Raw genomic sequence first — 17398 nt, 5'->3', positions numbered from 1 at the left:
CACTCAGAGGCCAAATAACAGACAAGTCGTAGCTCCTTTCAGCTTTGAGGTTCTGTGATGAATCTGAACGAAGCAGCCTTACACTGAGCAGCCTTACACCAATGGCCCACCAAGCACAGTGCTCCACTTTGACTGGCAGAAACTCTCCAGGGTCTTGCACAGTAATCATTCTCATCATTTGCTACCTGATATCCTTTAACTGGAGAAAGTGAGGATTGAACCTGGGGACTCTGGGTGAAAAGCAAATGCTCTACTTCTGAGCTACAGCCCCTCCATAAAATAACTTTGTACAAATACCTGGCCAGTACATTATGAACACAGGAAATACTGAATCAGAGTTGTGGCCCATTGAGACCAGCATTTTTTCCCCTCTGATTGGCACAACTCTGCAGAATTTCAAGCAGAATTTCTCAGTCCTGCTACCTTGGCTAAGAAGAAGAAGAAGAAGAGGAGGAGTTTGGATTTGATATCCCGCCTTTCACTCCCTTTAAGGAGTCTCAAAGCGGCTAACATTCTCCTTTCCCTTCCTCCCCCACAACAAACACTCTGTGTGGTGAGTGGGGCTGAGAGACTTCAGAGAAGTGTGACTGGCCCAAGGTCACCCAGCAGCTGCATGTGGAGGAGCGGAGACGCGAACCCAGTCCCCCAGATTACAAGTCTACTGCTCTTAACCACTACACCACACTGGCCCCAGACTCTACCGCTATATCGCAAAAGTGAGCAGGGGCTGACTTGCTTGTTTCCAGGACACCAACAAGCTGGGCTACGTGAGAAGGGCATGCTCACTCACCTGTGAAGAGGCAACTGCCTTCCCTAATGGGAACCTTCTTCACCAGCAAATAAGCAGAGCTGGGTTTGGGCAGCTTACACCACTGCAGGGCCTGCTCCAGGACCTTCTCCTTGGGATGCAGGGGGCGCTCTGAAAAACAAGGGCCAGAAAGAGTCCAATGCATGTCCAGAGACCAGATTCAGGGAGCGGGAAGAGCATTCACAAAAATGATTGTTATTACAGGGTCAAGGATTTTGTGCAAATTTCATGTGTGTGGCATGAAAACCTTAGGAACATATTCTAAAGCTGTATTTTAATGTAATTATTGTTAAGCAAGTGGTGGGCCTTTTTAATGTAATTAATAAACAAATAAAAGAATGTCTTGGACACATCTGTGAAGCTCTGAAAACCCTCTACAGCTCTCCTGGCACACAGACTCAACAGAAAGGTATCATCTGCTTACCTAGTTCCCCATTCTCTAAGACTTCAAAGGTAAGCCAGATGTCCAGGCTGGGTGCCACATTTCGCATCTCCAGCACCTGATTGGACAGCTCTTCTGCTCTCATTATGGGAGACACCTGCGAGGTGGTGAGCAAGCACGATTCAGTCAGCCAACCCAGAGGCAGGAATGTCAGCATGTGCTCAAGTAAAGGTGCAGAGTGACATTATACACAAATCTTGCAATCAGTTAATGCATTTCAGCGTAGAATTGGAAATTGGCCATGAAGTACAAAGGCATTTCTATGTCTCTGTTAGAGCTGAGAGCCCCTCCATCACGCCCAGGGGCAGCTCTGTGGTTCTGGCCACTCCAGTGGATTTCCTCACACAAGCAGCCTTTCATGGGCTGATCTCTCCACCTCTGTGAAAAAAGCCAGCGGCCTCAGTCCCATATTACCCAATGACACCAAGGGACAGTGGCTGTTGAGAGGACTGTTGCTCACCTTAAGTGTGACACAGCAGTCAGGGTTCTTCTGCTCTAGGTAAACCTCAAGGATGATATCACCAGCCTGTGAGAGCTGTAGGGAGTAAGGTGAGGGGATAATTCTGTTTAGGCTACTTGTAAAGGGATACCCTTGAAGATAGTGCAGAATGCAGATGTGAGGGTTCCGAGAGGTACACCCAGAGCTAACCATGCAACACCAGTCCTGCAGAAATTGAACTGGCTGCTGGTTTGCTACCTTGCCCAATTCAAGGTGTAAACTTTGGACTAGAATTCCCTAAATGACTTGGGGCCTAAATACCTGAAGGAGTGCCTTTCCCAAGATCTGCAGAGTCTGTGGAGGAGACCCTTCTGGTGGTACAGCCAATGCGTGTGGGTTGTTGTGTAAGCATGTGGAACAGGGACTTTTCTGTGACAAGATCTTAATGTTCAGTATTTCAGACCACCCACAAACATTAAGTATTATTTTTACTAGGCTACAGTGAAGATTTGTCTGCAGGGGATGCTAACCACACAGAATCAGGAGCCTTTATGAATCCTCATGGATCCAAGCCCTCGCATAATGTCTCTTGGGCTGTTGTGGTTGCCTACCTATCTGCTGGGCAACATGCCAAAAGGATGGGCAAGTGAAACTGCAATACCTGGACATCCCTCCAGGTAGTAATCAAACTGTTCTCCAGGTCCATCTGCAACACCTGGTCTTCCTCTATCTACAGGGCAGGAGAAGCAATGCAGTTAGCATGGATGCAAAAAGGCAGAGGCCTACTGTGAAGTAACAGGGAGAGCAGTTGGGTGAAGAGGCAGGCGACTCACATTGAAGATAGGAACATAGTTGTCAATCAGTTCCTCCATCACCTTGACTTCATGTTCCCCCGTTCCATCCGTTTGGAAAAGGCTTGGTGCAAAGAGCAGAGCCAGGTTTTTGGTGGTCATCTGGTTGAGGTCAGCACATTTCTGAACCCTGCAATATCAAATGAGAGAAGGCCATGAGTAGCTGCAGGAGTGAGCGGAGGCGCTTCCATGGCCAGCACTCTTCCAAGCAAGGGGCATTCTGGTAGCCATGTTTGCATCTATCCACCAATCTCCCCCATGTGCAGACATGGCCCCCTCTGCTGCTTCCCTTCTATCTCCTATATCTCTGATGTCCTTCCTCCACAGGTGGACCAGAAGGCTGCATGCAGTATCTTCTTTTCTTTGACGCTTTCCCATCTCTCCTAACATCTTCCTTGAAGTCTGGAGAACAGTATGGAATGGAGCATAACTTTCTCAATTTCTCCACTTCCAACATCTGAGTCAAACGGGTGGGGGAAGCAGGGGATGTTACTCAAAAGGTTAACTGCTTGATAGGACACAAACATATTTTTTGGGGGGTTATTTTTCAGTCCATGCACATTCCCCCTACTCCATTATGGACTGAATGAGTATGCTGGAAGGGAGAGTGGGAAGAACTGCAACTTTTAGGTGGTTCTCCATGTCCTGATATCAACAGACCAATGCCACAGCACAGCATTTACTGAAGTTGGTAAGCAGAAGCTGGACTGTCAAAGAAGAGCAGCCTGCAGAAGAACTGTGCACTGGATTGGTTTGATAACCCTGGAAGAGGGAACTCAACTAGAAAGAGTTTCCATGTCTACCACTCTTCCAGCCATGGAAATCCTAGCAGCCTCTGATCTCTCATGCACATCACCATTTCGCGTTGTGTCATCCAGGTGTGCCATCTTTTCTTAGGACTTAAAAGCAACCAGAGTGGTGAAGGAGGAGGGAATTTAGACTGGGACTGTGGAACTACAGGAGGGGGACTTAATCCCTCCTGGCACCATTTCCCTGATTTTAAATCCAGGGTCTGAAAGGTGTTTTCTGTTCTAAACAGAACACCTTCCACAGGAGCTCTGGGAAGCACAGAGTGATATTTTTGCAGAGGCCACTGAGGGCGAGTATAGACTGACCGGTACAGGTGGCCAATCAGAGCAGCCAGGGTCCGGCCATTGAGGCGGGGCAAGCGGCTTATCAGCTCCTTGTATCGCTCCAATCTTTGGGACTTCTGGGAGATTGCTGAAAGGAAGCAGCATAGAATTAAATTTTGGTAAACATGCACTCTAAATATTATATTATGTTCTGTTTTATTATTTATTTATTACATTGATATCCCACTTTCCCTCCAAAAAGCATAAGTGGTTCTATCCCTCCCTGTTTAATCCTCCAAACGACCCTAAGGGGCAGATTAGCTGCAGAGGCAGAAAACTTCATGGCTGAGTGGAGATTTGAACCTCCCAGGTCAACATGTGCTGCTTCAGATGGCTTTTGATACATTCTTCTGCTTTAATTATATCAATACATACTGGGCTGTATACAAGCAAGAAGAACACCAAAAAAGAAGGGAGCCTTTTCTGACAATTGGGGAGATCTTTTGTATGCAACAGAGCTTTTCTTCCTGAGCAACCTGGTACAAAGAATGCTTGGCTGTGATTTTTTTTAAAAAAAGTTTACTCTGTTTTCCAAATCAGGTTGTCCATTTGGCCAATCTAGTTCAGTATCCATAAGAAGAGAAGACTCCCTGGAGAAGACACTGATGCTGGGAAAGATGGAGGGCACAAGGAGAAGGGGAAGACAGAAGACAAGATGGTTGGACAGTGTTCTTGAAGCTACCAGCATGAGTTTGACCAAACTGCGGGAGGTAGTAGAGGACAGAGGTGCCTGGCGTGCTCTGGTCCATGGGGTCATGAACAGTCGGACACGACTAAACGACTAAACAACAACAACAAAAGTTCAGTATCAACTATTCTGATTGGCACTGGCTTTCTTGGGTGACAAGCCCAACTGCAGGTAATATTAACAATGGGATTAGCAATTCTGGTGTGTGGGGATTGTTATCCAGATCACAGCATGCAGGGAGGAAAGGTTTCCAGCTGTAGCCACAATCTCTGTGAAAGCCACCTGCCCAGCATGGCAAGTAGCATTAGGGGGAAAGTTCCCTTTAGAACCAAATGAAGCTTTTTTTCTTAAGCTTTCTTGCTCTCTCTGTGTGCGTAAGAGGTGAATTTCATGGAGACTGCAGCCAGGGCCAAAGACTTAAAGCTCCCCTTCTCTCCTCACTGCATGTTACAATTTTGACACCCCCATGCCCTGAAAAAGCTGGCATTTAATTTTTAAAAGCACATCAGTTTGTTAGGGTCACATGTAGGCAGACTCTCAGTTTTGTTTTTCTTGACATCATAGAATTCACGGGATATGGCACTGGAAGACAACTTCTTTTGTGGCTCGAATGTATCCCTGCAGCGAGCAAAGCTTTTTGTATGTAACTCCAAAAGTTGTCCCACTGCAGTTGGGATCTAAGGAATGAAAGGAGGCTTCAGCTGCTGGCTGGCGTATAAAGGAGCAGCAGCACAGGAAGGCTGGTACCTGCCGCCTCCTTCCACTGAGGGTGCAGGTATGTGGTGAAAACAGGATCCTCCAGCTCCCGGAAAAACCTCTTCAGCACGTCTGTCACATCCTCAATGAAATTCTCACTGATGCGCAGTTTGACGTTTCGAGCATCCCGTCGGAACTCCTCCATCAAAGTCTTGATTCGAGACTTAGCTCCATTCTTCCGATAAATGCCTTCATGTTGTAGCCCTGATGGAGGAGAAGGGGAAATGAGAGAAAGGTAGTCCAGTGAAAAAAATGGCACCTAAGGGCTGTGTCTTTGCAGTTGTTATATGAAAAATCAGCAAGGAGATCCCAGGCAGGAAATGGGAAGGAAAAGTTGCAACTGATTTATATGCATTGTGTGAGAGTGGGACTCACATTACACACAATGCTCAGTTTTCTTTTGCACAAAGCAGCCACAGATGCTGCAATATTGGGTAGAAGACCAGCAAAGAGAAGATAATGGAGACTGTACGACCCTTTCACTCCTTAAAACCTCCTTCAACCACTTTCAGGTAAAATTCCCCATGTTGTTTTTGGTGGTGGACGGCCACTGATGCGTTGGCTCCCCGTAGAATATTGACTTTTGGCCAATGGGAAGAGCCCCTGAGGGACTCACCATACTGGGTGATGAAGGCAATGCAGCTGTTCACGATGATGGGGATGCCACTCCTGCTGAGCTGCTGGTCACGCAGAGCATTCCCTTGCCCCCCTGCTGAAGCCTGAATAGCTGCGCACCATGCGGAAAAGTCCAGCCGCGATGCTCCTTGAAGACAGAATGTCCTAAAACAGAACACAGAATGAGTGCGACTGGAAGGCGAGGAGGGTGGCACCTGTCTCTAGAGTTTGGGCCAGACCTAGGAGAGCAAGAAGAGCCCCACTGGACCAGACCAAAGGCCCATTTCAGTCCGGCATCCTGTTCTCGCAGCAGCCAAGCAGATGCCTCTAAGGAAGTCCACAGGCAGGACATGAGTGCAATAGTTCTCTCCATGTCCAGCACGACGCCATTCTTTCTTACTTGGGATTTTCTTCCTTCAAGTCCACTGTTCTCAGAACTACATACCCGTCCCCCTGCCACACTCAAGCCCAATTCATTGGCTCCATCGCAACCCTCTATTTTCTGGATATTACTCCCACCCCTTTATTACTAACACTCCTTTAATACTGTCCTCTACAGCACAATAATTTAACACTGTTTCCTCCCCACTCCCCTGCTTGCCACTAACTCTTCTTTTTGGCGCAGAGTATAGTTGTTCTAGGGACGTGGGTGGCGCTGTGGGTAAAAGCCTCAGCGCTTAGGGCTTGCCGATCGAAAGGTCGGCGGTTCGAATCCCCGCGGCGGGGTGCGCTCCCGTTGCTCGGTCCCAGCGCCTGCCAACCTAGCAGTTCGAAAGCACCCCCGGGTGCAAGTAGATAAATAGGGACCGCTTACTGGCGGGAAGGTAAACGGCGTTTCCGTGTGCTGCGCTGGCTCGCCAGATGCAGCTTTGTCACGCTGGCCACATGACCCGGAAGTGTCTCCGGACAGCGCTGGCCCTCGGCCTCTTGAGTGAGATGGGCGCACAACCCTAGAGTCTGTCAAGACTGGCCTGTACGGGCAGGGGTACCTTTACCTTTATATAGTTGTTCTAAAACCAGACATATCCTAGATCTTGCTCCTCTATGCTTGCTGGATGCAGGGAAACTGGCAGAATAACAGGGAAACAGGCAAAGCTATTCCCAGGCATGGATGCTGAGGTGGGGACAGCCAAGGCAGTGAGCTCTGTATCAGTTGTCAGGAACTCTGGGGACACACTCGGCTCTCACCCTGCTCTTTCCAGGCACAGGTCATGCAGTTTAATGCTCCATGTCTGAGCATGGTGGTTTGTTTTTTTGGGGTGGGCTGAGCTTTCCTTGCAAAAACCCGCTCTTTAAAGCTGAATCGGAGTGGACGTCAATTTGAGTTTTCTGCAGATTGCTGTTTGCTCCAATTCAGCTTTAAAGAGTAGGTTTTCACAGGGAAACTTCTGTGCAAAAAAAAGGGGGGCACTTGGACATGGAACTTTAAAGTGCAGGCCATGCCTGGACAGTGCAGAGGAAAAGTAAGTTTGGGAAAGCCATCAGGCAATACAAGAGACCACAGGCCTTCTACCTGACCTTATGAAAGTGTTTGAGCCACTCACTGCTCAGGTGTAGCTTGAGCTGGACTGGAACTACTGCTGGATCAGCAGCGACTGGCAGCTATCTCCATTTTGTAGGAGTGGTGGATTTGTAGGAAGAGCAGGAGGAAGATGAAAGTGAGGACTCATAGCTCAGGGCCTGCTTCTTCCTCAAGAAGTGTCATGTCATCACCAGGTACTGGTGGCATTTGCTCCCGAATCCGTAGTTTTTAGATACTTCCTTGCCTGTGAAGGTTTTGCAAGCTACCCTATCTTCCTCCTCTTTGGCTAATAGGAGCCAAGCAAGGTGGGCAAAACCAAGGCAGATTGTCTTGCTGCTGTCGGCTCTTCTACTCACTCTGTAGCACTGGAAGGTCTACCTGCAGACAGGATAACAACCCCTGAGGATGGGTTGAAGGGAGGAAGGCACACTCTGCATCTAGAATGCAGCCAGTTGGCTTTTTCCACCAGGAAGCTGCTGAAGGGGAAGAGAATGCTGCAGACTGACTCTGCTTTTCAGGGCAGGCTCAACTCCTAGCATGCTCTTTTCTTGTTTCTGTCAGCCAGTCCCTACTGCTGCTAACCACATTTTCCCAAGGAAAGCTGGGTTTTGCTCTGTTGAATTATCTGAGGGCCCTTCCTCCTCACACATCTCACCGCCCCATCTCCACCAGGATCAGCATCTCTTTCTTCTCTGGATCATCAGCAAGGGGAACAACACCTACAAGGGAGAAAAAAGCAGTGGATAGGGAAATCAGAGAAGAGCTCCGTGCAGAAGGGTGCAGCCCTATGCCTTCAACTAAGCCTGAATGAGGCTTCTATTCCATGCCAGAAAAACTAATAATAATAAAAGCAGTAAGTTTATAACATTCAAAGGCTAATGTTGGCATCTGGGCTGCTCTGAAAGTTGGGGGCTGTTCTCTTTTTTCTTAGGGCAGGGATTACTCACTGAGCTCCTGAAGCTGCCGCAGATTGATGCTGTCCTCAGCTGCCCCCTCTTCTCCAGGGCAGATGAAGAGATGAGATTTCTGGAGGATGAAGAAACCTTGCAGCCACTGATTGGGATTCAACATTGACTTGTAGCAGAGTCTGCCCACTTTCTGGAACTCGTAGCCCAGCAGGCAGTGGCAGCTGAGAGGGGTGAACCACTGCAAAGGAGTAAGAAAGCAGACCTGGAGAGGCAAGCCAAAAGGCTAATGCACAGGCCCTGTAAAGGTTGGCCAGAGCATGCAAGCTGGGTATTGGCCCATCAACCTCCTCTTTGAGGACAGGAATGGTATATGGTCAGGTCAGAAGGATACAGCCTCACTGGAAGACGGACGGGGCACAGGGCTGTGTGCAGATGAGTCTGGCATGAAACCAGAGCAGAGGAATCTACCACATAGCAATTGTTCCTTTCTCCAATGACATGCTTTATGCTTTTAAAACTGTGTGAGACACTTCGGGACTCCTAAGTGCCAAGTGACTAATACTGAAATAAAGAATGACAACAACAGCAACAACAATAAATGGGACAAAGGTAGACAAAAGAGAGATCACATTCTGGACCTGGGATTAGAGTGCCCTAATGAAGGATAGTTTGACTGGCTGTGTTAGGAGAAGGTGGTGCCTGTGCTTTGGAGGTTCATAAATACTCCAGTGTTTTGACACTTTTCATGGGATGCTACTGCTCCACACCATTACCTTGCCAAGGGCACTGGCCCAGGACTGCAAACTGTCTGGCCCATCAGTCCCCAGCTGCTGCACTCGCTCGCTGCTCAGATACAGTTCCAGTGTGAAGTGGAACCTGCTTGAAGCAAATGATAGGGTCATGGAGAATGGCTGTCTGGGGAAGCAATTCCTCCACTTTTACTCAGAGCCAGAACAGGCAAGACATGAGGCCATAAAGCATGGGATAGCTTAGAGCATAAAGCTCTTAATATCTCAGAATTGTGGGTCATGGGTTCGAGCCCCATGTTGGGCAAAAGATTCCTGCATTGTAGGGGGTTGGACTAGATGACCCTCGTGGTCCCTTCCAGCTCTACAGTTCTATGATTCTGTGCTAAAATAGAGACGTCTTAGTGCTTTCACCTCTGGTCATTTCCCCAACACAAATTCTTCCCCAGCCTCACAGAACTGCTAGTGGGGATGCATTGGACTCTCCTTCATTGGAGCTTTTTGAGCAGACATTGGATGGCCATCTGTCATGGGTGCTTTAGCTGAGATTCCTGCCTTGCAGGGAGGTTGGAGTAGATGACCCTCAAGTTCCCTTCCAACTTTACAATTCTACGATTCTCCCCAGCAAGGAAAATAGCAGTTTTGAGGACAATTTAGATTGGGAAAACCGTGCAGACAGAAGTTTGAACTCCTGTCCCAGAGCATCGTGGCCTCAATCCCATTCAGGCACTTTTTAAAAAGAATAAAACAGAAATTTTGAGAAATGCAGTCCTGGATCTCCTCCATCTTGCAGGAGGTTAGTGCTCAGCCACACCCTGGAACATGCCTCACATGAGAAAGAGTCACAGGCTGCTCACACAAGGAGGAAACTGGTGTGATTCTGCCTTCCTCAGACTCCAAGGGCCAGTTCCCAGCAGTGGCTCCTTCTCATTCACCTCACAGAAACAAGCGGTGACAGAACTGGACCAAGGCCCTCCAAAGAGCACAGCCAGTTTTTTTGCGGGGGCGGGGGAGGGAACAGAAGAAGAGGCACTGCCAACCTTTGTAAGGCTTTAGATATTTGCTGAAGCAACTTCATCCCAGAAGGGGTGAGCGACAGGGACGGCCAGCAGAGCTCATGGGCGGCTGTCCTGCCAAAGCCCTGCCAAGCAACAGTCCTCTGAATCTGACTTTCCTTGATTTGTCCTCGCTTTCTGTTACTTTATGTGACCTTCGCAGATGGGTCTTTATGTGGTGTAACTTTCTTAAAGAAACCACTCTGCTACCGCTTTCCCTGCAAACTCCTAGCCCTGGTAAAACAAGATATCAGGCAGGTGTACTGCTTTTTGACATTTCTTTTCTTTCCCATGATCTCACTTGAAAGCATTGGGTTAGACACCAATATTTCTTTCATATTTAAAAAAGAGATACCAACTGTTGCCATGTTTAAATGCCCCCTTCCGCATTCTCTGCAATGAATAGTTAATTCTATTTAAGGGAGTGGTGTTTTTTTTAAAGTAACCTTCTCTTGTGTATTTTCTTCAGTAAGGTGGTTACATTAGGTGCTTTTTAACTTCTACAGGAGTCTATGTGAGGGGTAGGTTTAAATGGTTCCAGTGCTGTACAAATGTTGTACATGGTTTCCTCTGACATATGGAGTAATTATTTGGCCATTTACATCTGAGACATGAATGATAGTAAGTCATTTCATTGTAGTTACTGCAAAAGCAGCCACTATGAAGAGGGCAAAGCACTGTGAAAACCAACAGTAGCACACAGGGCTGTCTTAAGCATATCCAGTGACGTGGTGCAAAGATCCCTCCGGCGCCCCCCCACCCCGCAACTAAAAAACAAGGGAGAGGGTGGTGGAAAATGTCCTCTGCCTCTCTCACCGCTCCAATCCCCAGCGTGGTGGCAGTGATTAAGTAGGAAAACATGCTGGTGGACATGCTATCTGGTGTCGGGGTGCCCGAGAAGGCAGCCCCAGAAGGCTGCGTGCCTCCTTTTGCCAGGAAGCAGTAGGAGAACAACAACCAGGAGCAGGGCCATCTTTAGCAGATGCAGAGGCTTGGGAGGGAAGCTATACAGCTTCCATCCTAAGCCTCTGTGGGGATCACTCTCCTCCTGCGGAGGCTTGGGAAGGAAGCTGCATGCACGCCAGCCATACAGTTGGTGGGGTGCAGCTGGCGGGCGTGCAGGGAAAGGGGAGGCTGCCGGCAAAGCAGTGCAGCTCCTCCACTTGCTAGGGTGCCCCTGAGAGGCCGGCACCCTGGCGCAATGAACCACTAAGACCAATGGGAAAGACGGCTCTGGTAGCACATGAATGACAAGAAGTAGTACGAAACATCCGGTGGCTGCCAGGGAGAGCAACTGTGTGGCATCACCACTAGCAACACACCACACAGATGTGACCTGACTTCTGTCATGATTCATTTTAGGGATAGCTTTTAGATGGAAGGGGACAAGAGCTGAATATGTCATATTCTCACATACCTTTCTGAGGAGATAGGGCTAACCAGCCCATCTGTTCTGTTCACACCCAGTGAAATCACATCAGCCATTTCTATCTTCCCCACGGGCTCAGAGCTCCTGTCAGTTTCATAGAAGAGGAAAAACTTCTCCAGTGAGCACCAGACTTTCTGAAAGTCTACATGAGAGAGAGAGAGAGAGAGAGAGAGAGGGCGCGTTGGCCAAAGGCCTTACTCCATTTGACCCACAGGTTGTGGGGCCTACCCTTTCCTCACACTTACCCTCTCTGCTCTTCTTGGTGGCAGCCATTTTTGTCACAACTGGGGCCTTGTACAAGTAGCCTTGGTGTACCACAGGTTGTGTAATCTCATTGTAGACTCCTTCTGCGCTCAATTCCTCCACACTGACATTGCCTATCAAATGCACAAAATTCATTTGCGTATCCTGTTTAAGGAATGCTCATACATTGTCACTGAACACACATCTACAGAGTATTCTACGAATGAGGCAGGCAAGCAGGAAGTGCAAAGAACTTATGTAGAACTGAGTGGAAGTTCAATAGCTGACAAACATGAAACCTTCTGTACAAATAATTTCATTTAAAAACAATAGCTTGTCTTTGCTCAAAACCAACTTTCATACTCCTATAGTTTGCTTCAAATTCCAAGGAGTAGTTTTGGTAAAGGAAACTAATGTTTTTGTAGAAGGTTGTGATGTAAAATTAAACACACTTAGCAGACTTTTTATGAGCTGATACCAGGAAACAAGTACATAGCAACAAAATTTAGGAGTGTCCGCTGGGAAAGATGTGATGCGATTAAATGGATAAAATGCTTATCCTCTTGCATAAACACACACACAGAGACATGTCTGAGGTTACCTGGGCAGTTGCCTTGCTGGTCCTGCCCATTGTTGCCCCAGGGCTTGGCTTTAGAAACGAACCCGCAACCTCCTGCCTCAGTTTCCTTGGTGGTTGCAAAGAACTGCAACATTTTCTTCAGAAGTCCAGGCCCAGACACAGCCACACACAGAGCCTGAGAAAATAAAAGCGGTCAGTGGAGCTAATCAAGGTAGCCGACTTCCTACAGCAGCTTCAGATGCTGCAGTCTGAATCTCTGGGAAAGGCAGCTCAACAGCCCTCTGGGTAACAGTAATGGCTTCCCGCCTCCTGCCTCTGTGGAACAGTGCCCTGAAATTCGCATGTGGGAATTGCAGCCCCTTCATAGCTGCTTCGCATCCTCAGGAAGGGTTTCCAAATACATAACAACTTACATCATGGCCTTACCTGCAAAATATTTTCCTGACTGCTGTACTGTGGGTGTGGCATGCGGTAGCGCCCATAGCGGTACTTGCGAGTGATGAATTCTCGCCTCTGCTCAGCACTGGCCTCGGGGTGCAAAGCCTCAGAAGGTGGGAGGTGCGCTGCCCAAAACCTGTTCACTTGCTCGTTCCCCAGCATGATGAATAGCTTTAAGAAAGAGGGTTGGGGTGACATTCAACTTGGAGGAAGAGCACACTCCAGATCCCCAGAGGGGGTCAAAGAAGAAGAGCACCTTAAGCTAGTCAAGAATCTCAAGTTAATACTAGATCCATCCATCCTTCCTTTCCACAACTGTGCTCTGCATTTCTACAGATCTAGTCCCTTCTAGATCTGTAGATCCCTACTAGCGGGTGGCGCTGTGGGTTAAACCACTGAGCTTGCTGATCAGAAGGTCGGCGGTTCGAATCCCCACGATGGGGTGAGCTCCCATTGTTTGGTCCCTCCTCCTGCCAACCTAGTAGTTCAAAAGCATGTCAAAGTGCAAGTAGATAAATAGGTACCACTCTGGCGGGAAGGTAAACGGCGTTTCCGTGCGCTGCTCCGGTTCGCTAGAAGCGGCTTAGTCATGCTGGCCACATGACCCGGAAGCTGTACGCCGGCTCCCTCGGCCAATAAAGCGAGATGAGCGCCGCAACCCCAGAGTTGTCCGAGACTGGACCTAATGGTCAGGGGTCCTTTTACCCTTTACCTAGTCCCTACCATTATTATTATTTTTTTCAGTTTCTGGGCCCTCAAGGAAAGGCTTAGTACCTGAACCATCTCATTGCTCCAGATGCTTGTGTCCAGCTTCAGACTCTGCACCTTTGAAATGCTGGAGCCCAGGCTCCGGTGTTGACCTGTGGAAGCAGGGAGGCTATAAAAGCATAAACTTCATATGACACACATGCGATGCAACTGCAGGTGGCACAGAGGGCCAGTCTCACATCCAGGCCCAAAGTAGCCGCATCTGCATGTGAGGCCATGAGAATAGCTCTTGAGCTCCAGCCTCATGCAGAGCTGCTCATTAACTCCAGTATAAAGCACTTAAAACTCGGTTGAGTGGGTGATTGGAAGCTGTTCTGGCCTCAGGCACACTGTCAGAAACACTAAATCTGTTGTAGCTTAGGTTGTGGGACTCACATTTTGGTACTGCTTCCAGTTCCAGAATGCCTAGTCCTGGCCTTCCACCAAAGGTATGGAGCAGCCTTCTCCTCCATCTCTCCTCCTGCATATCCTCATAAACAAGACATCCTCATCCACACCATCTTGCAGATGGGAAGGAGCACAACAACACACAGATACACTTGCCTGCACACTGCTTGCAGATCACCACACACAAGTTGACGGAAGCCCAGTCCGGGCTCAAGGTGCGACAATCGGCACAGAACCTGTTGGCTTTGTTTGACCAGATCTTCTCAGCCACCTCATAGTCATAGAGTGTCTCAGCAATGGAGTTCTGCAGGGCCTCCATCCACTCCCTCTTCTCTCGCTCAGACTCTGCTCCAAAACTAAGGGAACACAGATCTCACACTGCAGGTTATGTCTTCCCAGAAAACACCCTGCAGTGCCACAAACATTCTGCTTGCAACACCCAGAGCCCAAATGGGCTGCTGCTTCTGCTCCAGACAAAGCCAAGGATGACATTAAATAAACTGCAGTTTTCCTCAAACCCTCCCCATGTCCTGAGAAAACAATACCCAGAGCCAGTGTGGTGTAGTGGTTAAGAGCGGTAGTCTCGTAATCTGGGGAACCGGGTTCGCGTCTCCGCTCCTCCACATGCAGCTGCTGGGTGACCTTGGGCCAGTCACACTTCTTTGAAGTCTCTCAGCTCCACTCACCTCACAGAGTGTTTGTTGTGGGGGAGGAAGGGAAAGGAGAATGTTAGCCGCTTTGAGACTCCTTAAAGGGAGTGAAAGGCGGGATATCAAATCCAAACTCTTCTTCTTCTTCTACCCTGCCCTTCTCAGATACCTGAGCAGGTGGGGTGCTGGCATCAGGTTCGGGGGAGCTCTTGGACACAGGATTGCCTACCTTCCATCATGCCTCCATCTCCAGCCGCCACAAAAATTTCCAGGGCTCTGATGGAGGGAGTGAAGCATGATGGAGCTGGTATTCTACTCTACCCAGATGTCCTACCAATGTTGTCTATGGGGCAAGTTGCCATTTTCTCATGCGTGGAGCACCTAGCAGTGGTGGAGCAAGACTTCCTTGTGCTCCAATGGCTAAGAAGAGTGGAAGAGCCATTGCTCAATGCCTTGTGGTGCTGCAGGGCTCTCTGGGGACAATCTTCCATTTCTCAGTGGAAGGTGTACATGGAGGAGGCAGTGGGGTGCACAGCTCTCTTGCACTCTTCTTTGTTCTGCTGCTGCCAGGCACCTCTATGTAGAAATGAGAGACTGGCCCAGCTTCTAGGATCAGCAGTGGGTCTTGCTGGGCTGTTGGCCTGGCAGGAGCTCAGTCATGCCAGTGCTTAATGCTGGTTCTACCCAGCATGCAATTCTTCAGCACATGCACCCCCCACTTTGTAACACCAATGTGTCTTACCTGAAGATTTTGAATGGGGTGATGAGCTCAAAGGTGCGGCCTTTGGCTTCTCGGATAGTGGCGCCATGCATCTCAATGAGGCAGATGGCGACGCCCATTTTAAAGAACTGTGGGTGAAATTGGTACAATAATAATCAGACTTCAGCTTATAGTCACAGTGATGTTCCCATTACAGAGTTACAGCTCTATCCCCGACAAAAGCAAAGGCCATAAAAACTAGCCAAAACACGTTTCCTTCCATTTCTTTTGTTTAGAAATGCTGGCTGCTAACTTGTTCTTCCAACAGCTTTAAATCTTCAGTTAAATCCTCAGTGCTGACATCATCCCAATCCCATTACCAGACACAATACTATTTATTCTACTAATGGAGAAGCAAGGGTCCTTCTCCTTCCAATTCCGCCCAAGGAAAGCCCTCAAAGCCAAAAGGTCACCTCTTCCCCCAGTTTATCAAGTGCGAGGAGCAGAAAAAACATAGAGTGGCCCCAGGTTGCTCTTCCGAACTCCTAAGTTAGGCACAGCAGCAAAAAATCTGTTTCAAAAGTATTTGGGGAGGTTGAGAAAGTTCTCTAGACTGGGCTTCCGACTGCTGAAAGGCTCTGGCGCTCACCTGTTCACTTTTGTATAACCACATCTCAGCCAGGACAAGCACCACATATAGCTTGGATTTGTAGCCTTTGAGCTCCAGGTGCCCGGATTTTTGGAGATGAGTGGTGCCACTGAGGCACGGCCGGGGACACAGCAGCCGCTGCTCAGCCACTCTCTGCTGCAAGGCGCTACACCACTCATTCCGCTGAGCTGCAGGGGCAATTGCCAAAGGCCAGAGTAAAGTTTCAGTGGGAACTGACACACGCAGCACAAACAACAACAGCAGCAACAACAGCAACAATTTCTACCCCGCCCATCTGGCTGGGTTTCCCCAGCCGCTCTGGGTGGCCTTCAACAGAACATTAAAAACAGAATAAAACTTAAAACATTAAAAACTTCCCTAAACAGGGCTGCCTTCAGATGTCTTCTAAAAGTCGGATAGTTGTTTATTTCCTTGACATCTGATGGGAGGGCGTTCCACAGAGCGGGTGTCACTACTGAGAAGGCCCTCTCTCTGGTTCCTTGTAACTTGGCTTCTCACAATGAGGGAACTGCCAGAAGGCCCTCAGCGCTGGACCTCAGTGTCTGGGCTGAATGATGGGGGTGGAGTGCTCCTTCAGGTATACTGGGCCAAAGCTGTTTAGGGCTTTAAAGGTCAGCACCAACACTTTGAATTGTGCTTGGAAATGTACTGCAAGCCAATGTAGGTCTTTAAGGACTGGTGTAATATGGTCTCAGTGGCCACTCCCAGTCACCAGTCTGGCTGCTGTGTTCTGGATTAGTTGTACTTTCCAGGTCACCTTCAAAAGTAGCCCCATGTAGAGCGCATTGCAGTAATCCAAGAGGGAGATAACTAGAGCATGCACCACTCTGGTGAGACAGTCTGCGGGCAGATAGGGTCTCAGCCTACGTACCAGATGGAGCTGGTAGACAGCTGCCCTGGACATAGAATTGACCTGTGCCTCCATGGACAGCTGTGAGTCCAAAATGACTCCCAGTTACATGCACACCTGCTTCTTCAGGGGCCCAGTTATCCCATTCAGGACTAGGGAGTCCCCCACACCTGTCCGCCCCCTGTCCCCCCAAAACAATACTTCTGTCTTGTCAGGATTCAACCTCAATCTGTTAGCCGCCATCCATCCTCCAACCACCTCCAGACACTCACACAGGACCTTCACCGCCCTCACTGGTTCTGATTTAAAAGAGAGGTAGAGCTGGGTATCATCTGCATATTGATGGACACCCAGCCCAAACCCCCTGATGATCTCTCCCAGAGGCTGCATGTAGATATTAAAAAGCATGGGGGAGAGGATGGAACCCTGAGGCACCCCACAAGTGAGAGCCCAGGGGTCTGAACGAATTAATCATGTAAAGCATCCAACCTCTGCTTAAAAACCTCCAAGGAACTAGAATCTCCACCTCCTGAGGGAGTCCCTTCCATTGTCAGACAGCTCTTGCTATAGCTACAGGCCGCTCTCCTTCTCTCAACCAAGTCAAGTGAAAAGGGCAAAGTGTGAGCAGTGAACAGGATCACAAGGGGGGGGGGGTGTGTGTACGAATATTTGAAACAGATAAAAATAAGAGAGCGGGTGCTCTCTTCTGGGGTTCAAGAT

General features: G+C 48.7%; 1 protein-coding gene across 7 annotated transcripts in view; it reads right to left on the bottom strand.

The window, feature by feature from the left end:
- The window catches only part of ARAP3 (ArfGAP with RhoGAP domain, ankyrin repeat and PH domain 3), a 39905-nt gene that overhangs the window by 8542 nt on the left and 13965 nt on the right, over positions 1-17398 (bottom strand). For all 7 annotated transcript variants that reach the window (XR_008331641.1, XM_053397336.1, XM_053397334.1 and 4 more), the window contains 19 exons: positions 15808-15995; positions 15201-15307; positions 13965-14164; positions 13428-13513; positions 12642-12824; positions 12237-12390; positions 11638-11769; positions 11381-11534; positions 8936-9038; positions 8202-8400; positions 7910-7973; positions 5734-5897; positions 5109-5321; positions 3656-3761; positions 2523-2670; positions 2351-2419; positions 1711-1785; positions 1233-1347; positions 791-919 (listed from right to left, as the gene is read on the bottom strand). Coding sequence is in view for 6 of the 7 variants with exons in the window: in XM_053397336.1 (XP_053253311.1) it covers positions 791-919; positions 1233-1347; positions 1711-1785; positions 2351-2419; positions 2523-2670; positions 3656-3761; positions 5109-5321; positions 5734-5897; positions 7910-7973; positions 8202-8400; positions 8936-9038; positions 11381-11534; positions 11638-11769; positions 12237-12390; positions 12642-12824; positions 13428-13513; positions 13965-14164; positions 15201-15307; positions 15808-15995 (2589 nt within the window). In the remaining variant the exon portion in view is untranslated. The remainder of the gene's footprint in view (positions 1-790; positions 920-1232; positions 1348-1710; positions 1786-2350; positions 2420-2522; positions 2671-3655; positions 3762-5108; positions 5322-5733; positions 5898-7909; positions 7974-8201; positions 8401-8935; positions 9039-11380; positions 11535-11637; positions 11770-12236; positions 12391-12641; positions 12825-13427; positions 13514-13964; positions 14165-15200; positions 15308-15807; positions 15996-17398) is intronic.

This window comes from Podarcis raffonei, chromosome 7 (assembly GCF_027172205.1).
Source record: "Podarcis raffonei isolate rPodRaf1 chromosome 7, rPodRaf1.pri, whole genome shotgun sequence".
Classification (NCBI taxonomy): domain Eukaryota; kingdom Metazoa; phylum Chordata; class Lepidosauria; order Squamata; family Lacertidae; genus Podarcis; species Podarcis raffonei.
This window is presented reverse-complemented; position numbering and strand designations above follow the sequence as displayed.